Raw genomic sequence first — 26,239 nt, 5'->3', positions numbered from 1 at the left:
AAATAAAGGGGTTAACATCTCCATTTAAATAGCAGACTGAGGAATGTCATACAAACACATTAAGTGTTTTCCTGCTAATATTACTAACCATATCTTTCAAACTCGGATTTACGGTCAGGACAAATTCAGTGGGATTCACAGATTCCTGGGGTCAAAGAATTACTGATTGGGAACTTTGAGTAAGTCAAATCTGAAGCTACAAGCAGGTCTGTCTCACTCTGAGCCTATCTTCAGGTTCCACACAGCCAAGGAACTTTACAATCCCTGTAACTGTGTCTCCAGGACAATTTAAATTGTTGGGAATGGAGAAATTAAGCACTTTTGTGTACGTAAGTGAAGAGGCATTGAAAGTTTTATGAACTGTTTTTCTCCGCATCTGAATGAATAACAATTGGTGTCAAATTTTCTTTTTACATTTATTAGTTGAAACAATTTAAGGCTAAATCTGACAGGTTTGTCCCACTCTGGTATTATTCCCCTGCAGACGGAGTAGGTAGCTGGTCTCATCTCAGCTCTTCTACCTTTTTACTCTGTGATTACCACTAGGGGATGTACAGAGTGGGGCTGTGTCCATTCACCCTGCCGTTCTCCCCCGTCCCTAAACAGAGAAGCAGCTCACGGCTATACAGCTCCTCCTTGATGGGACAGCAGGGATTGAGACCCTGCCCTGTGGGGAGCTGTAATGAAACAATGTGTAGAACCTGCAGAATGCGGCAGTCAGGTGCTGGTAAATAGGCTGAAATGCAGACGAAACAGTGACAAGGTCGCACGGACTGGTGGAGTTTGGATTTTCAAAGAGTATTGGTTTGTTGACAGGGAATGTTAATAATGAGGGTAGGAATGTAAGATTATGGACTTGCAACATCTCTCCATGTTTTTCTCATTTTATTGCCTACAGCTTTTCACAAAGACATCGACCCTGTGTTACATTTGAGCTGTTAGATACTTCACCATGGAGCTTTCCCTCTTTGTGATGTGCATCCTGACTGTTGTCTCCATGGCCTTGACTAACCCAATCATAGACGAGGAATGGGAAATCTGGAAGGAGACTTATGGGAAGAGTTACCCTAGTGTGGTAAGAAATGGGGGAAAAAGTCCAGACAAAAGTTTTATTGCAAATGGTTTCTGATTTTGCTCCAAAGCTCCAAACTAGGACTTGAGCACATGATCTCGGCTGACAATCTAGTGGAACACTGAGAGATTATTGCAGGGAGTGGGAGGGGGGTTATCTAAACTATGGCCCCATCTGCCTGTTAATGTTGTTCAGTTGGACGTAAAGTATCCCACACTACTATTCGAAGAGCAGGGTTTTCCTAAAAATATCCTTCCATGGTGATTTAGATATTTAACGCCAACCAATAACATGGTGGCTGTTGGCCATTTCTTCCAGTCAAATTTGTAAAACACAAATAATGGTAATGGCAGAGAAGCAGCCAATCACGATTCACTAGAATTAGGCTGCTTTCTCTCTTCCCGAGAACCTAAATTTGTACTTCACCAGGAAACCTAATGAAAATAGGGCTGCAAATCTGCAACAGGGTGTGTGGGGGGTGGGGGGTGGGGGGGGGGAGGAGGCCTGGGATCTCCATCATTTATATTGCTGAAGTTGTAGGATCAGGGGGAGCTCCTTTAATTAGTATGTGAATGGTAGGTGCCCGCACCACGAGGGGTGCATGTAGAGTGCCTATTTATCCAACTCTTGTCTAGCATACCATGATCTACTTTAGCCAGGAGTCTATTCTGTATGTTTACTGTTCTGTGGGAAAGAACTATTGTGTAATCTCAAGCCTTGCTTCATATTTGTGAAGCTGTATTCATCGCCTAGTTTCTGTGCTCATAGTTTAAATCTTATTGTTATTCATACTTTATCGAAATGAGGCATCACCTGCTGTCTTGCTACCCCTATGGTTCTTTCTAATTCTTGCCAAAGCCCTCTCTTGAAACTTCTTTGATTCCTCCTTTCCTTTCTTTGCTCCTGATGGTTATATTGCTAACTCTCTCCTAAAGAGAAGTCTGATCCTTTGGTTCACTTTTCTCCTCCAAATCTAATTTTGATGATCTTGGCAAAGAATCTCCTTCCATTGCTCCAATCTGTTCTACTACTATGGCTGACATCAAATGTTGTTACCCTCTACTTGGATATTCCGTTATCTACACTCATGGACCAAACATGCCGTACAACATATTGGCCTACAGTATCTTCTTTTTACTTGAAGCCAATAACATAGGATGGTGGGTGCTGGTGACAATATATTATAGTAACTTAATCTTCTTCGTTTAGGAAGAAGATCAGGCCAGAAGAGCAATATGGCTGCAAAACCTGGAGAAGATTGCAGCTCACAATGCTCAGTATAGTGAAGGAAATTCTACATATGAACTGGCCATAAATCATTTTGGAGACTTGGTAAGTGATGCAAGTGCTATAGAGTCAGATTTGCTGGTTTGGTACTGGGCATGATGGAGACCGACTTTAGACCTGTTGGTCTGTGGCTCCTGGGACAAGAATATCTCAGCTGGAGTCATTACTATGTCCTTTGGTCCAGTTGTCAGCCTCAACTATGCAACTAACTTAATGTGAGCAAAACACTCCCATGAACCATATCACCACAAGGACCTCAATGGTTAAAGAAGAAAGCCCCCCACCACATTCTCAGGGTAACTAGAGTGGGCAATAAATGTAGCCTTGCCAGCAATGCCCACATCCTGTGAACAAATAAAAAAATTGGACATGAATTTAAAAATTTGAGGTTAGAATCAGATCAGCCATGATCTTATTGAATGGCGGAGCAGGCTCGAGGGGCCGATTGGCCTACTCCTGCTCCTATTTCTTATGTTCTTATGTAAAACAAACATGGAAATCTGGGAGCATATAGAACCAGAAAAGACTCTATAGTCCATCTGGCAGGTCCCAAAATCAAATGTATCTCAATCACCCACTTCCTCAAACATCTATCCAATTCTCTCAAACTTTTCTACACTATCTGCCTTCACTGCCTTGGTGGGCAGTCTATTCCACACATTCAACTCCTCTGTGTAAAGTAATTAAATTTAAACATTCTGTGCACCTCTTTTCTAAGCTTGAGTCCGGGTCTCCTGGTTCTACAATCATTGACAATCTCAAACATATTATTAGGTTCAATTTATCTATTCCCTTCTGGATCTTCAATACTTGAATAACATCTCCCCTGAGATTTCTCTGCCCCAAAGTAAAGAATCCCAGGCTTTTCAACCTCTCCTTATAACTTCAATTTTTCAACCTAGGTATCAATTTGTTTTCTCTGTTCTGCACTCTTCCAGTGCCTGAATATCCTTGCTGTATTATTGCACCCAGAATTATACACATCAACACAGCTCCATTCACAACCATTCTTTATGTTCTCTGGTTTAGCCAATTGTCAATCCGCTTCAGAAGCCTGCCTCCTATTCCATGCGTCCGTGTCTTGTGGACTAGTTGTTTGTGTGGCCCGGTATCAAAAACCTTGCTTGAAATCAAAATATATCACCTCCGTAGAATTTCTACGATCTGTTCCCTCAAAGAACTCCTGCAAACTTGATAAGCAAGACCTTCCTGCCATAAGTTCCCATTGACCCACCTCTTATCAGGTGTTTCATTATCCCCTCTGTCAGAATGCATTTTAATAGTTTATCCAAAACAGATGTTAGGCTCATGGGCTGGTGGTTTCCTGGGTCATCCCTATGTCACTTTTGTAAAGATTGGTGTTGTGTTAGCAACTTTCCAGGTCCTCAGGAACGACTCCCATTTCTAATGATTCCTTAACGATATAGAACAGTACATCACAGGTTTCGCTCTTGACTTCTTTATGAAGTTCATCCAGCCTGGTGCCTTGTCTTCCTTTAATGTCCCCAGTCTATCAGTGACTGCCTTATCTAAGATTTCCACTTAATTTTAGTAGAGAAAGGAAGAATTAATTTAGTTAATTTGCTGTCCCTTGTTCACTTGATATTGTGCCACAGTTGAGATCTTTCAAAGCTCTACAGTTTCCCTTTTCACCTGCTTGCTGCAAATATATTTGTAGAAATGGTTGACATTTATTGTAATATTCCCTGCCATCCTAACCCCATTTCCTATTTTCGCTATACTGACCAATTTCCTAATCTCCTTTATTTTTTTAACGTGTGCCTCAGTCTATCGCGTTGCCCATAGCTTTATACTTTTACGAACAATCTTTTGTCCATATTCTCCACAATACTTCCTGCATCAGTCTTTCCCTCTGTCGCCCTCCTTCCCTATTGGTACGTATCTCCTGTGCATGGTATTTCTAAGCACGATCCACTTCCATGTATTCTCCATTTAACAGCGCTGTCCAATCCAGTTTCCATGGTCCACTCCTCGTCCCTTCAAAGACTGCCTTTCCAAGGATAAATGTTTCTATTGCACTCAGTCTGCTTTTCATCCTAAGCCTATCCTAAAAGTACACCATAGTACAGTCACTTTTGCCAAGGTGTTCTCTAACACTGACCTGCTGTAGCTGGATATTCCTATTTAATATCCAGTCCAACAGTGCCTCTGCTCACAGGGATGTATTGATCAATTGTTCCATGTAACAATCCAATATTGTGTCCAGGATCATATTTTCGCTCCTGTAGCATCCTTTAATGATTCCCCGATATATTCCTGATAAGAAACATGAGAAATAGGAGCAGGAGTAGGCCATATGGCCCCTCGAGCCTCCTCCACCATTCAATAAGATCATGGCTGATTTTGTATCTCAACTCCACTTTCCTTTAGTGTCCAAAAATCTATTGATCTAAGTCTTGAATATACTCAATGACTGAGCATCCACAGTCCTCTGGGATAGAGAATTCCAAAGATTCACAACCCACTGGGTGAAGAAATTTTTCCTTATCTTGGGCCTAAATGACCCCTTACCTTGGGACTATGACCCCTAGTTCTAGTCTCTCCAGCCAGGGGAAACAGCCTCTCAGCATCTGCCCTGTCAAGCCCTCTAAGAATTTTATACATTTCAATGAGATCACCTCTCATTCTTCTAAACTCCAGAGAATATAGGCCCATTCTACTCAATCCCTCATAGGGCAACCCTCTCATCCCAGGAATCAATCTAGTGAATCTTTGTTACACCCCCTCTAAGGCAAGTATATCCTTCCTTAGGTAAGGAGACCAAAATTGTACACAGTACTCCATGTGTGGTCTCACCAGAGCCCTATATTATTGCAACAAGACCTCCTTATTCTTATACTCCAACCCCCTTGCAATAAAGGCTAACGTACCATTTGCCTTCCTAATTGCTTGCTGTAGCTGTATGTTAACTTTCTGCGATCCGTGTACAAGGATACCCAAATCCTTCTGAATGCCAACATTTCTTAGTCTCTCAACTTTTAAAAAATATTCTGCTTTTCTATTCTTCCTACCAAATTGGATAATTTCACACTTCCCCACATTATTCTCCATCTGCCATTGAAGTTATTCATAACAATTGCATCTGTTCCTGTACATGTTTCTCTTACTTGACTTCAAACTTCTTGGTCCAATTCCTCCTCTTGACCTGGTGATCTACTGCAAGACTCCCAGAGCTAGTTTCTTTCCCCTCATGCCTCTTGTCCCTATCCACACGGTTTCCATCTTTTGGGCTCCTAGGCCAGAAAGATCCATCTCTGTTATAATCAAATTCTCTTTCATATAAAATGTGGCTACGATTTACAAACTTAACAGAATGATGTGGAGCTACAATTGCACGAACAAATAGATTTTGGCTTTGCATACTTTGTAGAAATAGCCTTGTAGCAGGTATTATGCATTTCTTCCAGACGTCTGCGGAATTCGTTCAATTGTACACTGATGTAAATATGTATGAAATGGCAAATCACACGGATGAGGCATTATCGGATGTTGAACTGGAGGAACTGGAAGAAGTTGAAAATCTTCCCAGAAAGTTGGACTGGCGTGTAAAGGGCTATGTTACCAAAGTAAAGAACCAGGTACCTACTTTTTCACAATGTCTGTTCAATGCCTCTGTGCAGAGCTGCTGATATGCTTGAGTTTGTTGGGCTGCAGAATGATTCTTGTTTAATATTTTGACCCTGAAGATTGTTCATTTCTGTAGGCACTAATAACCCTTGGATGTGTCTAACTTTTAACATTTCCAACCACCTTGTATTTGACAGAAGTTATCGCTGTGGCAAATTTACATCAGGAGGAAAGTTCCAAGGCTGTAGTTCCTCTAACAGCCAGTAGGTAGTGATACTGAGAACAGCAGCAGGCAATCGGGTTATAAGTGCGAGATTCAAATTGAATACATAGAAATATATTTTCATCTTACATTTAAAAAAAAATATATGTATAGAAATTCAGGGTCTTCAGAACTTTCCAGAGTCCATGTTCTGATCTAACACTTTAGTTACCCGGCAGATACTCAAAGGTCCAGATTAAAAAATAAAATAATCTAAGCTGATTTATAAGTGGGCTTTTAAGTTATGGAATCACATGATTCAAAAAAATAATGAAAAAGAGCTGCAGTGCTGTTGTGTGAAGTGTGTAACCTCGACCAGCTGGAGTTGGGACTTGGGGGTTAGGAGAACAAGGGGAATTGAGGACTGGGGGTTCCGTTGAACAGAAACATAATGTGGTTTGCCTAATTTCACTACATTGCTGCGCTTGAGAATGTACAGGGGAGGCATCGATGGAAGCCATGCAGCCATCAATCCTCCTCAGCCATCACCACTTGCCCCTCCTCAGCTGCATACTGTAACTCACTCGGTTCTTGCTTCTCAAGCTCATTGAATGCATCCTCTAAGATATGTGTAGTTGTGCTGCCACTCACAAATGATGGTGAGAGGGACTGGAGTGCTGTGTGGTGCCACCTTGGCAGATATGGGCCATGCATTGTAGTTTGGACACTCCAAAATTAATAATTATACAGGTAAGGGCAGTAGTCTGGAATTAAATATTTTGCAGAACAGATCATAAGTGCTTTCTGTGTCCACAGGACTGATTCTTGGCATTCATAGTTGAGGCAAAAGGGTAATCAATATCCTGTACTTGAACACTATGGGGGGAAAATTGGATAAGGATCTGTTTTGGGCGGGGGTAGCGCGATGCGCTAGCACCCCGCGCCTGACGGACCCTACACAGGCAGCTCGTGAACTTCGTGCTGCTTGCTACTTCCCACGATATCTCCGTGCAGCAAGCACAGCCCTCGCTGCTGAGAGGCTGCACGGAGAATGAAGAAGTTGGAAATGGGGTGTGCACAGCGCATGCCATCAGCAGCCTGCACTTCTTAAAGGTGCAGGTACACAACTTACCTGCAGGAGGGAATGATGGCCACGAGAATAGCTGGACCGGCACGAGAAAGGGCTCCACGCTTCTCGGATTATGCTCTGGAGGCTCTGGTGGAAGGCGTGGACGAAAGGAGGCCAACATGTACTCGCAGGGTGGACAGAGACCCTCTAGACTACAGCTCTGCAGACATTGGCAGGCTGTGGTGCAATAAGTAAACTCCAGGAGCATTGCACCATGCACGTGGGTGCAGTGCCGGAAGAAGTTCAATGATTTGGCACGAGTGGTCAAGGTGAGTGAATGCAATTGTCACGTGGCATATCCTGCCAACTGCACCACTGCTCCACGCATCACACTCCCTGTCTCCCACCCACCAACAAACATTGCCCATCCATACGCAATGCTGCACTCGGCATGCTGCATCTCACCTGCACATAGTACGACACTTGCAAGCCACACAACCACCACTCACAAGTCACACAAACTGGCAGCTATTCGACCATGACAGGCACATCACCCACACACATTGCAGGATACTCACTGACACACTGTCCTTTGTCTTGCAGGAGAAGGTGGCGCATAACAGCTGGTAGCAGGAGGGACCTGAGGGTGGACGGGCATGTTTACATGTCCTCACCCCCCGAGAGGAGACTGTGCTTAGTATCATTGGGCGGGCTGTCGCTGCAGCCGTGACCACATGCCGTTCTGGAGGTCCTGATGAAGGGGGTCTCTGCATACCTAATGCTCCTTCTCCTTTTCCACATCTCTCACCTCCCATAATCTTTTCTGACTCACGTGCTGCACATGCTGTCAGCACACACCTCCCTCTTGCTCCTCTCCCCATTCCACAAATCAACCTGTTTCCCTTTGTCATTGCAGATACCCAAGAACACGTGGCAGCACCGTCCGAGGAGGAGGGGGACACTGAAGCCACACCGTCACTTGATCTGACACTTGCTTCCACCAGCTCAGAGACTGACACTGCATGTCCTTTAGAGGTTAGGTTAGAGGAGGGATCTGCACATGGTGAGACACCGAGCACAAGTGCACAGGAGCCAGGGTGGGGGGGACGGATACCACAGGTGCCAGCTCGCCGGAGGGCGAGGTCGCTCACAGTTCTGCTGCAGAGGAGTCAGATGAGGACATCGATGGGCCAGGCTACAGAAGGCGGCTGATGGGCGTACACCAACAAATGCTTGGGGCACTGGAAAACCTGCCAGAAAGCCTGCGCACAATGAGAAGAGGCATGGAGGAGTCCAGCTCCAACTTGGCACAGGGCTTTGCGCAGAGCTTGGAGCCCATCCTTTCCAACATGGAACGGGTGGTCACCTCCATCAGCACACCTGTGGAACCCACCATGATGCAGCGTCTGATGACCGATGTCACAGCATCCATTGCAGCACAAACATCTGCCATCCAAGGTCTGTATGTTTCATTTGCAGCTCAGATTGCTGCCTTGGAAGCTCAGACTGCTGCTATTGTGGCTCTGGGGACCACTGTGGAAAGGGGCTTCCAAGGGCATCACAGCAGTCCAGCAATCTATTCTCCAGCTGATCACCAGGATTGCTGAGGCGCTGCCCTGGGAGAATGGCAGTGGTGTCATGGCAGTCGGACCTGCTGTCCTCTCTCAGGTTGACAGCCTTCCTGCTCCCACCCCTGCCACTCCTGTTGTTGCCTATCGGCCAGCCAAGTCAGACTGCTGCAGCCCATGCTGAGATGGCGCAGTCTGAAACCGGGCCCTCCCGGCCCAGAGCTGCTCGAGGTCATCCTCCAAGGCCATCTGTGCGCTCCTTCATTGAAGGCCAGCAGCCTCCCAACACCCATGCTCCAGCCACTGGGGAAGCACCTCGTAGGAGCACTAGGATAGGTAAAGGCACACGAACAAAAGGCACTAAGGGAATGCACAAGGGTGAATAGTTCTGTTATGTTGCATAGTTTCATTTATTCATTGATAAATGAGACTTTGATTTTGCATTTGGTGGTGGTTTTTATTTATGCAATGAGCTGAGAGGGACACCAATGTGTAATCAGATGGAGAGCGATTTGATTGTCTTGTGTGAGCGGAAAGGTGGGGAGTGTAGGACTGTTGGTGAGTTGGGGGATGTAGTTCAAATTATTGATAGAGGGCACAGATCAGGCGAGCACACAGAGCCCTTGCAGACGAGAAGTGTGGTTCCTGTTGCACCCTTGCTTCTGTCTCCACTTCCTCTTCTGGCTCCACCCCCTCCTCCTCCTCTTCCTGCTCCTCTGCCTCTTCCTCCTCCTCCACCTCTGGCTCAGGGTCTTCTGCAATCATTGGTGGCAAAGGTTGGTCCCTCATGATGGTGAGGTTGTGCAGCATGCAGCGTACCACCACAAATCTGTCCACCCACTCAAGGGAGTACTGCAGGGCTCCTCCAGACCGGTCTAGGCAGCAGAAGCGTTGTTTGAGGAGGCCCATGGTGTGCTCCACGATGTTGCGTGTGGCAGCATGGCTCTCATTATAGGCCTGCTGTGCACGTGTGCGTGGGTTCCTGACCGGTGTCATGAGCCACGGCGTGAGGGGATAGCCCTTGTCACCCAGTAACCAGGCTTTGACTTGCCAAACAGGGTGAAAGATAGCTGGCACGTTGGACTGCCACATAACGAAGGCGTCATGACTCCTCCCAGGGTAGCAGACACTGACATCCACCAGCTGCACGTTGAGGGACTGGAAGTCCTTTCGGTTGACGAAGACGGCTGAGTTGATGTGCGGGGCAATATGTGTGCAGTCAATGGCACTCTGCACCATGGGGAAGCTAGCAATGCGGGCAAATCCCCATGCTCGCTCGTTCTGCTTGTCTCTGTGGAGAGGGAAGGTGATGAACCTGTTCCTCATGTGGTACAGTGCGTCTGTGACCTCCCTTATGCAGCAGTGCACTGCATACTGCAAGATTTTGTACATGTCGCCAGCAGAGGCCTGAAATGCTCCTGAGCCATAGAAATTCAGTGCCACGGTGACCTTCACAGCCACAAGCAATGCTGTCCTTGACCTGCTCTGAGGCTGCAGTTGTGGCCACGCCAGTTGACAGATCTGGGTCACGACTTCCTTGGTGAACCGCAGGTGCCGGATGCAATCCTCCTCGGTCATGTTGAGGTAAGAGAATTGATCCCTGAAGGCCCTCATTGGATAGGGTCTCCTGCTCAGTGCCCCGCGTCTCCTCGCAGCTTGACCTGCTATGCGTGGCCTCCCTGCATGCTCCCAGTCATGCTCAATGCCCAGTGGGAGCCCTAGCAGACTGCCCATGGTTGGCAGGAATGTTTTTCAACCACGGTTGTAACTTTCTGACCTGTAAGGCAGTATCTGCCAAACCACTCTCAAAAGTAGTCTAGGAACTCTCAGTAAGAATAGGGAGCTTCAAAAAACACTTCCTACTCCTCCAGCAGCCAGAAGCAATAATCCAGCAACTAACCTGCAACACCTGCATGGCCTCTTTAAATCGGGCTGGAGGGAGGTCCTTCAGGCACTGTAAGACACGTTTAGATGGTCGGGGATAAGACTGTGCATTGAGTTGAGTGTTAAGGTCCAAAATGGTGTCTATCACTTTAAATCAACTTTGCACACTGCACGCATTTTCTCCCTACTTTACATGCTTCCACGTTCGGTATTTGTGCATGCGCTAACTCCTATACGAAGATGGCGTCTGGCGCACATCACGCAGGAAATGCGCGTGCGCATCCAAGACGCCATCTTGGATGTTGGAGAGGCTGTGTAGCGCCGAAACAATGGGCGCTACATGGCCCAATTTAGCGCCTTGTTAGTTTTCAAAGGTGAAGACTCTGAAGAAAAGGTTTTAACATTTTGGTGATTGGCAACTTATCTGCTTTCCCATCAGGGCCAGTGTAGTTCATGCTGGGCGTTCTCTGCAGCTGGAGCTTTGGAAGGACAATTGGCCAAGAGAAGGAACCAACACTTGGAACTAAGTGAACAAAACCTCATTGACTGTTCACGTCGATATAAAAATCGTGGGTGCAGGGGAGGCTTGCCGTTTCATGCCTTCCAATACATTCGTGACAATGGAATTGAATCTGGTCAATCGTACCCCTACAAAGCAAAGGTACACGTACTGCCTCACACAGTTGAACGTGGCTGTCTGTTATCAGTTCTGAAAGCTAGTCTGGTTTAAGGCACAGCCTTCATTTAACTTTAACAAACTGTGTTTAGAGAAGCTGCCTCATGTATAGTGCCAAGCAAATGAAATTCTGAAAATCAGCAGTAGGGACGTCCTTTATTCCTAAAGTGACTAATGGAGTGACTTTTCTATTGTCCTTCTCCAACAGACCTGCTCTCTCCCTCAGTGGTCATTTCTGAATTATCTCACATTTCAATAATAATCACTCATTGATCATATGTGGGGAAAACACAATCCTGCTTCATTTATAATCTCCACTTCTCCACTTATGGATCAAATGGCTGTAAAGACTTAACTAGGAAGACCTAACTTGCTAAAAGAGCCATTCTTCATATGTGAAGACTTGATGCCAGTGGCCTTTAAACCATCACAGTTCAGTTTGCCTTTTCCTCACTCAATGCCAATGGACAAGGTCTTCCAGTAGGGATTGTGGATAATGGTTAGGAGTGGGAACCCTGACTGAATTTATCCTGCTTCATTCTGATTTGGAGCCTGAAATTTACAAGCAGTTACAATTGCCCTCTAATTGATCTCCCGAGCTTACAAGCAGCTAGTACTGCCCCAGCTACATCAATTAACTCCGCACAGGGTGGAAATTAAACTGAGACCTTTTTGCCCTGTACTGCTTAGTTAGTCAGTGAATAAGCATACTGAGCCATTGAGGAAGCACCCGCTTTTTTTCTCTTGTGCAATTTTCCATAGTATCAGACAACTTAGTAAATAAATAATAATGAGCACCCCTCCCATGGCATTGCTCATTGGCCCTCTGGTGATCAGGAAGTATAGTTTGGATGTTTATCTTCTAAGATGGAACTGCAATTAACCTGCCTGGCAATGCCTTTTAGGCCTTTGCTCAAGAACTCCCTTTAAGGAAAATAGGTACATCCAGGTGATATTTAGCTGATGGTAGCTCAGGAGATCAATTAGAGGACAATTGTAACTGCTTGTAAATTTCAGGCTTCAGATCAGAAGAATGCAACATTAATTGACTGGCTGTATGTTTCTTTTTTTAACATGATTTTGCATCTGTTAACAAAATGTGACACTTTGAAGTGTGATACCAGGAGTATAGTGGACGTGTGCTAGATGCAAGACTTTATTTAAATATATTCCAATGTATAATAACATCAGAAGCAAGTACATAATAATTATATACTTTTAATGTAACAAATGTCTGAAGGTACTTCACAGTTGGGAGTCAGATCTAAGCAAGAGCTGGAGGGAGATTAGAGGAAGTGGCCAGATGCTCCGTTGAAGAGATATATCTTAAGGAGGCTTTTGAAGTGGGGAGGGATGTAACAAGACGAAGGGGTTTAGACAGAGAGCCAGAGGGTGAGGGAGTGGGGCCAGGTGGGTCTGCCACTGATAGTAGAGTGGAGGGGACAGGGGAATGCATAGGAGCCAAGAGTTGGAGGGTGTGATTAGGAATGTTAAGCCTAGAGGAGTTTGCATAGATTGGGATGTGCAAAGCTGTGGAGAGATTTGAAGAGGAGGGTGAGGATTTTGACATTGTTGCACTGAGAAATAAGGGGCAGTGGAGGACAGCAAGGGCTGGGGTGATAAGTGAGTGGGATTTTGTGTGTGTGATAGGATGTTGAAGTTTATGGAAATTATTATCCTGCCAATTTGCTAAACAGACTTTCACTTTTTTTAATAACAGGAAAACAAAGCTTGTTTATTCAAAAGCTCTAGGAGTGTCACCAAAATTAGAGCATTCAAAAGGATTAAGAACTATAGTGACAAACAATTAACTCAAATGGTGGCAAATGTTGGACCAATTTCTGTACTCATTCATTCGTTGCATGATTCCTGGAAGTTTTACAAGTCAGGTAAAGAATATTCTAATCTTTTAGTCATTCATCATGATTCAGATCCTATCTCACGATCTCAAAGTACAAGACATCAATGTAAGAGAAACAATGGGGTTTCACTCCATCTTCAGAGCTGGAGTCTGCAGCCACTATATCTTTGCACTCTGGAATTATCTCCCTTAACATCTTCACCTTGCTACCTCCCTTTTCTTCTTCAAAATTCTTCATTGAAATTTATCTCTTTGACTATGCCTTCAGTTACCTTCCTTAACAGTTTCTTGCTGGGTGTCCCTGGAAGAATTTGCTTTGTGAAAGATGCTATAAATGCAAAATGTTGTTGCTCTGACCTTCACAATCTTATATAATGTTATTTGAGATGTGAGTTTGGAATGGTTTGTGTCTATAATACTATCCTCCATTTTACAGGTATCTTTGATGATGTTACCTGCAATAACAATCGTGTTGACCATGCAGTGCTCTTGGTAGGGTATGTGGATCATCATTCAAAAGGCTACTGGATCATTAAAAACAGGTAAATGATATCTACAAGTAAAGAACAGTCAGGCAGGATGGAAAGCTGTTGATCCCTAGAGATTATACAGAGATAATGCTGGCAAAGATTGCCTGAGATTCAATTATCCAATGATGAGGGAGGATTAAGGAACAGAGACTTGAGTTGGCTTACTGGAAGTTTTCAAAATGATGAAGGGGATTGACAAAATTAGCCCAAGCAAGAGGGACTGGAGTGCTGTGTGGTGCCATAACCATAGAGGGGTAAACTCATGGACAAGTTAGCAGTCCCTGAACTAACTGGCACTCACCTTTACTCTTACAGGCTGTATATGTATGTTTCTCCACCTGGAGTCTCTCAGTCTCAATTTGGCTGAGTAGGAAGTGAGATATCTCTGTCTCTCTGGCTGCCTCAGATTAACTTCTCCAAGGAGAGGGGAAAAAGGAGGGAGAAAAAAGTTGATCTTTGACCCTTCCTTCAACTCTATGTGCTGAGGATTGTTCTGCCCAGCTGCCAATCAAAATTGCCATCTTGAGTGATCCCCCCCCCCCCACCCTTCACATGGTGTGGAAGCTCACAACAACAAAACAGTCTGATTAGCTAAGTCCTCTGCTGTGCACATTGAATGGCAACCGTCCTTGCATTAACAGTGCAAATTGCCATGGGATGTGCTCAATAACTCCTCATTGTCTCAAAACTAATGTGATATGCAACAATACACAATTGTATTGGCTGTTTCATCTGGTATTCCACCAAATTATCCTAAACAACTTTCTAGATGGATTTGTGCATCTCCTGAATTAAACCCTTTGTAAATTGAACCTGATGTTCTGTCGGTAACATAATCTAATTTAAACCAAAATCCATTCAAGCCAAATCAAAAAGTTGCAAATGTTACAGAAGCAAAGTTACAAGGACCCTTGCTGTATTCACTTTGGATGGTCTTGGATATTCACAAATATTCTTGCTTTTCTAGCTGGGGAGCATACTGGGGTGAGAATGGCTACATGCGCATCATTAAGGGCAAGAACATGTGTAGGATTAACTATTGTGCTTCGTATCCTGTAATCTGAAGACTCGCGACTTCAACAACAACACCAATCACTCTGAAGAAATTGTTTTAGATGGCTTAAAGTATTTAGTAACTGTTTTGAGTACATTGTATTGTAACTGAGATGCCAGCTTCTTGACCAAATCTGTAATAAAGACTTATTTGACTCTAGATGCAGCATGAAACTGAACCCACTAGATTCAACCTCCCTTGTCTTCATGTTCATTTTTCAAATCTTGTTCACGTTGTGAAGAGTACTTTGTTACTGTACTTCTTGTAATAAATAAAAGAACGTTTCAAAGAATCTGACTGTCATTTTCTACTTCTAGTGAGGGAATGAGATAGTTGTTTGAATAAGAGAAATATTAAAGAGTACAGGGAACGATCAGGAGAGGGGGAGGAAACTAGATGGCGCAAGTGGAGAAAACCACTGGCACATATCTCAATGGACCAATTGGCCTGTTTTCGTGCTGCAACATTTGATGATTCTGCAACATCTTCCAAAACCTCTGGAGATGCTTTGCTCCAGCTTTCCTTTATAAATTTGTTCCCAGGATGTGGACAGTGCTGGCAAGGCCATATTTATTGTCCATCCCTAGTTGCCATGAGAACGTAATGGTGGGCCTTCTTCTCTACAACACTTGCAGTGATGATGCTCCCATGATGGTGTTCGGTGGTGAACTCTAGCAGTTTGACCCAGTAATGATGAAGGCATGGCACTATATTTCCATGTCAGGATGGTGTGCGACTTGGAGGTGATGGTGCTCGCATGATGTTGATGCTTCGGTGGTAGAGGTTGCGGGGCCGGAAGGTGCCACTGAAGTCATCAATGTTGGCAAGCAATGTGATAAATGAGAGACAGTGGAGGGGTCGAGAGAGGTGGTGGTGTGGTAGAGCTGGGTGTCGTCAGCGTACTTGTCTAACGTGTTTTCAGATGGTGTCGCCGAGGGACAGCATATAGAGGAGAAATAGGAGGGGGCCAAGGATAGATCCTTGGGGGACTCCAGAGGTAACCGTGCGGGAATGGGAATAGAATCCATTGCAGGTGATTCTCTGGCTATGACTGGATAGATAAGAATGGAACCAGGTGAGTGCAGACCCACCCAGCTGGATAACGGAGGAGAGGCGTTGGAGGAGGATGGTGTGGTCAACCATGTCAAAGGCTGAAGACAGGTTGAGAAGGATGAGGAGGGATAGTTTACCACAGTCACATAGGATGTCATTTGTGACTTTGATAAGTTGGCTGGGGCAGAAACCTGATTGGAGGGATTCAAACATGGAGTTGCGGGAAAGATGTGCACGGATTTGGGAGGTGACAACACGTTTAAGGACTTTGGAGAGGAAAGGAAGGTTGGAGATGTGGCAGTAGTTTGCAAGGGCAGAGGGCCAAGGGTGAGTTACTATCATTTTGCAGAGAATTTATTGCGGATACAATGAAAAGCTTCATAGAGGTACAAGTCCATAGTGTTTTATAAAATTTTACAACTCAAATGGGGGCCATTTGGCCCAGTGCGCCTGTGCCGGCTCTCTGAAAGAGCTATCCTTTTTAAAAATTAAGATCAATATGAGAGGAAATGATATAGAAGGGACATGTGAAAAAATACACCTTGCAAATTTTGTTTTAAGTTTGCAAAAATGAGCGGAGTTTTGATACGGTAATTGAAGAAAACTATTTCCAATGAGTCAGTGACGAGTGGGCATAAATTTAAGATCGACACCTAAAGAACAAAGGTAGAGATAATTAATATCTATTTGTTTGTTTATTTATTATTTTTGTGCAGTGGATTGTTAGGACATGAAATGCCCTGCCAGAACTAGTGGTGGAAGCAGAATACATGATAATTTTTAAAAAGGATAGCTCTTTCAGAGAGCCAGCACAGGCGCACTGGGCCAAATGGCCTCCATCTGAGTTGTAAAATTTTATAGAACGCTATGGACTCGTAGATGTATGAAGCCTTTCATTGTAAAACAACCGTACTCTAACACTAAATTGATCTGGTTCCACATAATGTGTACAGAAACATCAAGTTATATAGCTGCTTTATTCATTTTTATTGCTTTTCCTTTTACATGTTATATAATGGAATAGAATGACACCAAAAGTAAAAGTATAAGAGGCCATTTCCCAATGGTGATTGGCAACACAGTAAATACTTTGATCATTGGCTCTTCCTGCAAACTTGTTTGCACTTGAGAATCCTAATGAAATGTAATATTCATGAGATGTAGTCACCAGCTACAGGAAAGAGTTAGCCCACACCCCCAATCAAGCAATGCACACAAAGCAGTTAAGAGTTGGAATTCTGCAGAATCTGTTTCTCCAGAGTGTTGGTTTTATCTTTTGAAACCACATGTCCTTAGACTATTGGGTAGTAGACGAGGTAGTTCATGTTACACATGTTCTTGTTCATAATCATCTTCATGTAGCCCTGGTCACCCCAGCTTGTTCCCCAGCTAGAAAAGCGAGAATATTTGTTAATACCCAAAATAGGGCGTGTCACATTCAAAGTAAAGATAGTAAGGGTCGCTGCACGATTGCTTCTTTATAACAATGACACCTGCACATCCTAAAATTGGTGGAAATCAAATCCCTCATGGACTTGACCCACCTATACACTCCCCTCCACTTCACATCCCACCTCACACTCTTTGTTTATCTGGCTCTGGCCTCCCAGGCATCATGCCCTCCAATCTATTCATTGACAGAGCCACCAGTTCTCTTGTCCTACACTTTGGAAATCTCTCCCTGAACCTCTCTGCCTTGATTTTCCTCTTCCCACTTCCGACACTATGGTACTATAAATTTAAAAGGCTATGGGGAAAGAACAAGGGAATGGAACTAATTGGATAGCTCTTTCATAGAGCCGGCACAGGCATGATGGGCCGAATGGCCTCCTCTTATGATACTATGATACTTCTCTCTTCAACCACACTTTCAGTCACCTCTTCTAACCCTTCTACTACAGCTTGGCATCCATCTGGGGGATGTTTCCTATATTAAGGCACTATGTAAATGCAAGTTTCCTCTTTTCAAAAGAAAACAAGCCCAACTTCCTTAGCTTTCCCTCATGACCAGATAAATAAACCTTGAGTGTCCTTTATGGGTTCCGTCTCTAAAATCCCAAGCGTTCCCCACCTCTTTGACTCTTATGTTGCAGTCCATATCACTTACCTGTTTTTAATGATCCAATACTTTTCTGAAGGCTTATTCACATAACCCACCACCACTACAGCATGGTTAGGTTTCTTGTTGCACTTAGGATCATTAAAGATACCTGTAAAGGACCTCAGTGTGAGGACATCATTTCAAGCCCAAATTTCAGAGTATAAAGGGATGATTTAAAAAGTCAGACAAATGACATTGGGTTAAATTGTCAGGTAACGCACAATTTCACTGAAGTGCTTCCAAAAGGTGCTTTCATTCAATTTTAAATTTGTCAACTAGTAAAATTATTTTTAAGTTTAGTATTTAATTTTCCATTTGAAAAAAGTGCTATTTACATATTAATAATATTTAATCTTTTCCTTACCTGGACAGTGTAGAGGGAGTTTTACTCTACATCTAGCATGCTGTACCTTACCTAGATGTGTCTGATGGGACAGCGTAGTGGGAGCTTTACTCTACAACTTGCAAATGCATAGACTAATGTGTTAAAAGGAACACCTCAGTGAGATTACCGTCACCACAGTTTGTATCAAATGATTTGTTCAGTCCGAATAGGACTGTTAAAATGGATGCCCAGTGCAGTAGATTGCATGATCTGAACCACAGAGACTGAAGAGCAGAGTAAAGATTCCTTTACCTGTGCCTCTAAAGTTCAGGAACTTTTCTGACATAAAAACATAGATGGAAACTGGTCCATGTTTCGCCACTATTTTCATTATTTCTGCCTCGTTAGTTCCTCTAAGTCTCTTGAAATCAGTAAGTGTGCCAATAGAGTCCGACAAATTGAATGAGCAAGTCCCCTTCTGCAGATTGGAGAGGAAAAAGCGCATTTTAAAAAATAAATTAGCAGGTAAATGATTCCCAGAATTTTACTTATGAATTATTTATTTACTAACTTTTCCAAAATGATATGAAATGAGAAAAGGGAATCTTTCCTGAGCGTGTCCGCACATTTAGCCAGGAAGGAGCTGAGCCATGAAGCCCAGGGAGGCCCCAACCACTATCCCTGATCTGTGATCAAGTTAGTTGATCTCAACTGGAGCAGCTATAGGAACTCTACAATTGGCCTCAGTACCCCTGGGTTAGGGAGGGGAAAGATCAGTCAGGGTTCGTACTCCTGATATCACTATCGAGCTTGGCTGTGTTGACCTCCAATATCAAAGAGCCTACCAGCACTCAGGGTCAAGGCTTCAAAAATAAAGAAAGGCCAGTTGAGCAAGTAAAGACTTTCCAGTTGTACCTTAATGAGTGAAGCGAGCCTTTGGCTTAGTGGTAGGATTCCTACCTCCGAGCCAGGCAGGCCTAGTGAGAGAAGACTGGAGCTCGGCTCTGAATTCTGCGTTGACATTCAGTGGGATACTTGCATTTGGTGGGTAGGTGTGGGTAACCCCACCATCTCCCCCCCCAACATTGTGGGAGTCCATAAATCCTCCCCTCCATACAGGACTAACCACCCCATCAGCTGGTGTAAAGATGTTTTCAGCCATGGAAGGAGTGTTCATGCCGTGGCCTATCAGACTGTTAACCAACCTATGAATCCCTCCACTATTCTCCAAGGGAACAGTGTGAAGAAGTGACAACAATCAATGAGTGAGTGTTATTGAAATGTATTATAATTCAGAAATGACCACTGAAGGAGAGGGTCTGTTGGGGAAGAACCATAGAAAATACACTTTACGAATAAGGAAATGTCTCAACTGCTCCTTTTTAGAATTTCATTTATGTGGCACTATACATCAGGATATTCAGATCCAGGCAGCTTCTGTAAACACAGTTTGTTAAAATTAAACCAGAATTTCTTTCAGAACTGATAAGGGATATCCACATTCAACTGTGTGAAATGTGAACATTCAGGCAGTAAGTGTACCTTTCCTTTGTAGGGGTACGAATGACTAGGTTCAATTCCTTCGTCACGCATATAAATAAATGCTCGCTTCACCGATCCTCCATCGCATCCGTTATCTTTTGCGCAGTCCACGAGGTTTTGCTCGCTGAGTTGGATGAGATGACCTGTGCTATTGTACCATTGTCCTTCCATTGTCCCGGTTGCAGTAAAGGACCAGCAGGAAGCGCATTGGCCCTGATAAGCAAATACATTGAAAATACCAACATAAGAACATAAGAAATCGGAGCAGGAGTAGGCCAAGCGGCCCCTCGAGTCTGCTCCACCATTCAATAAGATCATGGCTGATATTCTACCTCAACTCCACTTTCCTGCCCTATCCCCATGTCCCTTGAATCCCTTAGTGCCCAAAAAATCTATCGATCTCAGTTCTGAATATACTCAAACGACTGAGCATCCACAGCCCTCAAGGGTAGAGAATTCCAAAGATTCATAACACTCTGAGTGAAGAATTTTTTCCTCAGCTCAGTCTTAAATGGCTGACCCCTTATCTTGAGACTATGACCCCTAGTTCTAGACTCTCCAGCCATGGGAAACAGCCTCTCAGCATCTACCCTGTCAAGCTCTCTAAGAATTTTATACATTTCAACGAGATCACCTCTCATTCTTCTAAACTCCAGAGACCATAGGCCCATTCCACTCAATCTCTCCTCATAGGACAACCGTCTCATCCGAGGAATCAATCTAGTGAACCTTCGTTGCACCCCCTCTAAGGCAAGTATATCCTTCCTTAGGTAAGGAGACCAAAATTGTACACAGTACTCCATGTGTGGTCTCACCAGAGCCCTGTATAATTGCAGCAAGTCTTCATTGCTCTTATACTCCAGCCCAATTGCAATAAAGGCTAACATACCATTTGCCTTCCTAATTGCTTGCTGTACCTGCATGTTAACCTTCTGCAATTCGTGTACAAGGACACCCAAATCCCTCTGACTGCCAACATTTCTTAAAAAATATTCTGCTTTTATATTCTTCCTACCAAAGTGGATAATTTCACATTTCCCCACATTCTTGCCCACTCACTTAACCTGTCTATATCCTTTGCAGCCTCTTTGTGTCCTCCTCACAGCTTACTTTCCCACCTAGTTTTGTATCATCAGCAAACTTGGATACATTACACTTGGTCCCCTCATCTAAGTCATTGATATATATTGTAAACAGCTGAGGCCCAAACATATTGAAACTCTTTATCTCGAACCTTTATCACTTAAAGTGACAACTAATAGTTTCAAAGTATAGAATATCGATTGCCTATATGTGAATTTAATTATTCAGATATCTGAATGTCAAGAACCAGTCCTGTAGGCACAGAAAGCGCATGCAGCCTGTTTCTCAAAATACCTAATTCTGGGCTATTCCCTTTACCTGTGTATCTATAATATATTAAAAGTATTGCATATAGGTGTGCACTTTCTATAAGTGTCACATGTACTTCCTGTAACAATTTTCCCATCACACATTTTTGATAATATCAATATTATTATAGAACAACGAATATCTTTTGTTATTTTTTATGGGTAAAGGTGACAAGGCGGCATTTATTGACCATCTCCATTTGCCTTGAGAAGGTGGTGGGCCGCCTTCTTGGTCTGGTGCAGTCCTTGTGGTGAAGGTGCAGTCCTTGTGGTGATGGTGCTCCCCTAATGGTGTTAGGTAGGGAATTCCAGGATATTGACCCAATGATGAGGAAGGAATGGCGACATATGTCTACCTGTCGGGATGGTGTGCGATTTGGAGGGGAACTAGGATATGATGGGGTTTCCATGGTGTTCCCATGATATTGGCGCTCTTGCCCTTCTCGCGAGACTGGGAGGGGCTGTCAAAGTAACTTTGATGAGTTGCTGCAATGCAAGCTGTAGGTAGTCCATACTACAGCTGACTCACTGTGAGAAAAGTTGCAGGACTTCTGCCGGTGTTTATTAAATATTCAGCTTCCCAGTGGCTCAGTGGTCAAATGCAATGTCAGGTTATGCACTTGACCATACAGATCAGGAAGGTCTCACACCTCTTGGCTGTGCTGAGTTGACCAGCGCAGGAACAGGGAGCAGTGCAGGGGGGGAAATGTCAGCCAGGTTCTCACTCAGTGTGCGCACAGACTTCTGCAGATGACAGGATCAGATTTAGCTGCAATACCTCGGCAATCAAGTAACTTTGTAACATCAGCTATGTGACTTCACATGCAATGACTGACTACTTGTGTATGAGGTACTGGAGGGCTGCTCTGGAGAGAGGGAAGAGAAAAAAATGGGCAAAGAATTGACATCTGTTTCTCTTCTCAACAATGAAAATCACTTCCAACTGGATTGTGTCAGCAGCCTGGCACAGTTCTATTGAACAGACATTGTGAAAAATGATGGTCACCTGGTTCTTTATGGCACTAACGTAACCATCCTTACGCCAGTCCTTTTCATCTGGAATAGAATTCAGCTCTTCCTCAGCAACATCTGATAGAACCTGGTCCATATATTTTGGCGCTTCCGCTACAATCTCCTCATTCAACAATTGACGGAGATCCTGGATTATCTGAGGGAAAAGTGATGTACAATCAAGTAATGTATTTTTCTACAAAGTAAAAACAAATCTGTCTAAAGAGTCAACCTCCATTCTACTAAACTGGTCTCATTACTGATGGGAATCATTTTGCTCACATTAAACAAGTTGAGGTTCACAACCCAGGCCCAAGGACAAAGCAATGACCACAACTGACCCAGGTGCCATAGACAGGGTTGCTTAACCAACCTAGTCTTAAACCAGGAAAATACATCCAGTTGTATTCTCTCACTCAGCCGCAAATTGATCAAAGGCCAGTTTAAATGTACATTTTCCTTCTTTATCCTAGGCAGCAATTAGTCTCTTGTTCTACATCCATATTTATTTAGAGTATTTTCTAGAAGGTAGAATTGATGCCAACTTGTACATCTTGGAGGAGGGAAGGTGCTCATTGGCTCTTTTGCCCCTTAAAATCGAAAAGGACTTTTTAAAATGTTGCTGAAATCTCCACCCTAATCACAGAATCATGGGGCGCTAAATTGGGCCGTGTAGCGCCCATTGTTTCGGCATTACATGGCCTCTCTGACATCCAAGATGGCGTCTTGGATGCGCACGCACGTTTCCAGCGTGACGTGCACCGGACGCCATGTTGGTATAGGAGTTAGCGCAGGCGCAGATAACGAATGTTGGAATCATGTAAAGAAGGGAGAAAGTGGCTTCAATCAGTGTGCAACGCTGATTTAAAGTGATAGACACCATTTTGGGACTTAATGCTCAACTCAACACACAGTTCTACCCCGACCATCTGAACGTGTCTTAGAGTACCTGGAGGACCCCCCCACCCCCCCCCACAATGAACGTTATTTAAAGGTGCAGGTTTTCCAGATTAGTGGCTGGATTATTACTTCTGGCTGCCGAGACATTTGTAACTGTTTTTGGAGGTCTCCTATACTTGAATACTAGGACCCGGGGACATAGCCTAATATTTAGAGCCAGGACATGCAGGAGTGAAGTTAGGAAATGCTTCTACTCGCAAAGGGTGGGAGACATTTGAAACGCTCTTCTGCAAACAGCAGTTGGTGCTAGCTCACTTGTGAATGTTAAATCTGAGACTGATAGATTTCTGTGAACCGATGTTATTAAGGGATATGGGGCTAAGGTGGGTATATGGAGTTAGGTAACAGGTCTACCATGATCTCATTGAATGGGGGAACAGGCTCGAGGGACTAAATGCCACTGCCACTTGCTGCCTCCTGATGTGCGCCACCTTCTCCTGCAAGAAAGATGGACGGGTGTCTGGGTGATGTGCCTGTCATTGTTGAATAGCTGCCAGTGTGTGTGGCCTGTGAGTTGTGGGTGGGCATCTTGGAGCACTGATAATGTATAAGGGTGAGAGGAAGCATCTTCGGGTGGAAGAATTGAGTACTGATGGAAAGAGTTTGTTAGTATGTGGGTGATGGGGGTGTAGTGCATGGTGCAGTTGGTAGGAGACGCCACTTAACAGTTGACCTCACTCACTTTGACCACTCATGTCAAAGCATTGAATTTCTTCCTGCACTGCATTCACGTCATGATGCTGTGCGCCTGGCATTACTTCGTCCCCCGCTGCCTCCTACTGCCTTTTGGATATATGTCTGGAGGGCCTCCTGCGTTCCCCCCTCAGCCCCGTTCCCCCCGCAGATATAGGATGTCCCTCCTCCTGTCCACCTCTTGCACCAAGGTCTCTACTGCATCAGCAGAGAACCTTGGTGCACGCACTCTTGCAGGCCTGGTACCAACTCAGATCGGCAGATTGGTGAGGTCGGCATGCAGATTGGAGGATGTGGGATTTAGTAGTGCGCAACCTTTATACAATGTTTTAACATAACTCATCAGTGTGTAAACATAGGGATGGGACCTGCATCTGTGTTTTACATGTGTGATGTCTGATTCCGTTCAGACTCCGTGCAGACAGTAGACTATTATTTTCAGCAAACAATAGGTATCAGCTACCTTTAAGAGATTTCTAAGAAACATTCTCCCTTTAAGAGATTGAGCTCCCCCTGGTGGTGGAAAGTGTGAATTGCATTGATTCCACATGCAAGGCCCGGAATGGAATGCTAATTGCAGGTGAGTCCTCAGGCCGGCCGGAACTTGTGTCCTGCCTACGCAGGGGTCATTGGGCACGGGGTAATAGCGCATCACGCTACCCGCGCCCAAAAATAGCCCTTATCCAATTTTCCCCCCATAGAATCTTACAGCACAGAAGGAGACCATTCAGCCCATCATGCCTGTGATGGCACTTTGAAAGAGCTATCCAATTAGTCCCACTCCCCTGCTTTTTCCCCATAGTAATGCAAATTTTTCCTTCTCAAGTATATATACAATTCCCTTTTGAAAGTTACTATTGAATCTGCTTCCACCAGCCTTTCAGGCAGTGCATTCCAGATCATAATAACGAGCTGTGTAAAAATAATTCTCTTCATTTTCCCTCTGGTTCTTTTAGAATGTTTCAGTGAACATTCTAAATTGTTAGATCTACCATGAAGCCTGATATGTACGGGCTCCACTCAACATGCCTCCAGACTGGAGCAGATCAACTCAAATACCCTCTGGTATCAAGCTCCAGAACTGCTAACTTTGTTTGGAACAGAATAAGAATTTCCTTCTGTACGGATTCTCTCTGGACCTGGATTTCTTACCTCATGAAAGTTCTCCTCATATCTGACCGGATTAGCCGAGGCCATGGAGATAACAGTCAGGATGCACATCACAAAGTGGGAAAGCTCCATGGTGAAGTATCTAACAGCTCAAATGTGTCACAGGGTCGATGTCTTTGTGAAAAGCTGTGGGCAATAAAATGAGAAAAACATGGAGAGATGTTCCAAGTCCAAAATCTCACGTTCCTACCCTCATTATTAACATTCCCTGTCAACAAACCAATGTTCTTTGAAAACCCAAACTCCACCAGTCCATGTGACCTTGTCCATGCTTTCCTCTGCGTTTCAGCCATTTTACCAGCATCCGACTGCAGGCATTCTGCAGGCTTTCCACGTTGTTTTGTGACAGCTCCCCAGAAGGGCGGAGTCCCAATCCTTGCCGTCCCATCGAGGAAGAGCTGTATGGCTGTGAGCTGCTTCTCTGCTTAGGGACAGGGGAGATCTGCAGGGTGAATGGACACAGCCCCACTTTGTACATCTCCTTGGTAATCACAGTTGAAAGGCTACCTGCCCCTCTTTAGGGAAATAATAAAGTAACAGGGAAAAGAACAAGAAAATTAGCTAAAGAAAAATTATGGGCCTGATGTAACAGCAACAATAAAGACCAGTGGGCCTTGGGTTGAATTTGCAGTCTGTGATGATCTAGCTGATTACAGTTGGGCTGCTAAAAATTGCTAGGAAAGGGAAAATAAGACTTCAATGGAAATAAAAATCAGGAAAGATGTAAAACGGGCTGCTGATTCGCTATCGCTCGTTTTATACTATCGCACAAAGTCAAGATTTACACCAATGAATGTACGAAGGGGGATGTTCCCATTTCATGCTGACACTTTAAAGCAGTTTATTCGACTGCTCGGTCCAAGTATTTCCCCAATTACAGAATACAGATGCTGGACTCTAAGAGGGCCCATTGGGAGATTGACTATTACAGGCACTGTGCCTTGTGATTGGGGAGTGAATTTAAGGGAGATGGAGATCATCTGACGATTGCTTTTCCTTAATATGCAATCACTGTAATAACTCTGAAAGGGTTCCCACCTTACGAAAACAAAGGACTGGAAAAGACCAGCTGGTCCATCAAGGTTGTCCCACACTATCATGGTGTAACTTAAACACACCATGACCCCTATCCATCCCTCCCCCGCCCAACGGCCACGCAATCTCCTAGGAGAGGCAAAACAACAGAGAATAAACTTTAGGCC

The 26,239-nt window shown here is 44.2% G+C and overlaps 2 protein-coding genes across 2 annotated transcripts; one reads left to right on the top strand and one right to left on the bottom strand.

Moving 5' to 3' along the window:
- The first annotated feature begins 934 nt into the window (after positions 1–934).
- Positions 935–14,964, top strand: LOC137299729 (cathepsin K-like). Its single transcript, XM_067968663.1, has 7 exons — positions 935–1,075; positions 2,282–2,404; positions 5,788–5,958; positions 11,110–11,331; positions 13,067–13,235; positions 13,644–13,749; positions 14,705–14,964. The coding sequence occupies exons 1-7, from the start codon at positions 953–955 to the stop codon at positions 14,799–14,801; spliced, it is 1,011 nt and encodes a 336-aa protein (XP_067824764.1). The 5' UTR covers positions 935–952; the 3' UTR covers positions 14,802–14,964.
- A 2,172-nt stretch (positions 14,965–17,136) lies between these two features.
- LOC137299541 (procathepsin L-like) lies at positions 17,137–25,109 on the bottom strand. Its single transcript, XM_067968355.1, has 6 exons — positions 25,020–25,109; positions 22,210–22,371; positions 19,813–20,025; positions 18,583–18,748; positions 17,952–18,054; positions 17,137–17,233 (listed from the first exon to the last, which is right to left on the bottom strand). The coding sequence occupies exons 1-6, from the start codon at positions 25,107–25,109 to the stop codon at positions 17,137–17,139; spliced, it is 831 nt and encodes a 276-aa protein (XP_067824456.1).
- Between the last annotated feature and the right edge of the window lie 1,130 nt (positions 25,110–26,239).

The sequence above is a fragment of the Heptranchias perlo genome, chromosome 29, assembly GCF_035084215.1.
Source record: "Heptranchias perlo isolate sHepPer1 chromosome 29, sHepPer1.hap1, whole genome shotgun sequence".
In the NCBI taxonomy this organism is placed as follows: Eukaryota; Metazoa; Chordata; class Chondrichthyes; order Hexanchiformes; family Hexanchidae; genus Heptranchias; species Heptranchias perlo.
The sequence above is the reverse complement of the archived record's forward strand: the minus strand, read 5'-3'. Positions and strand labels throughout refer to the sequence as shown.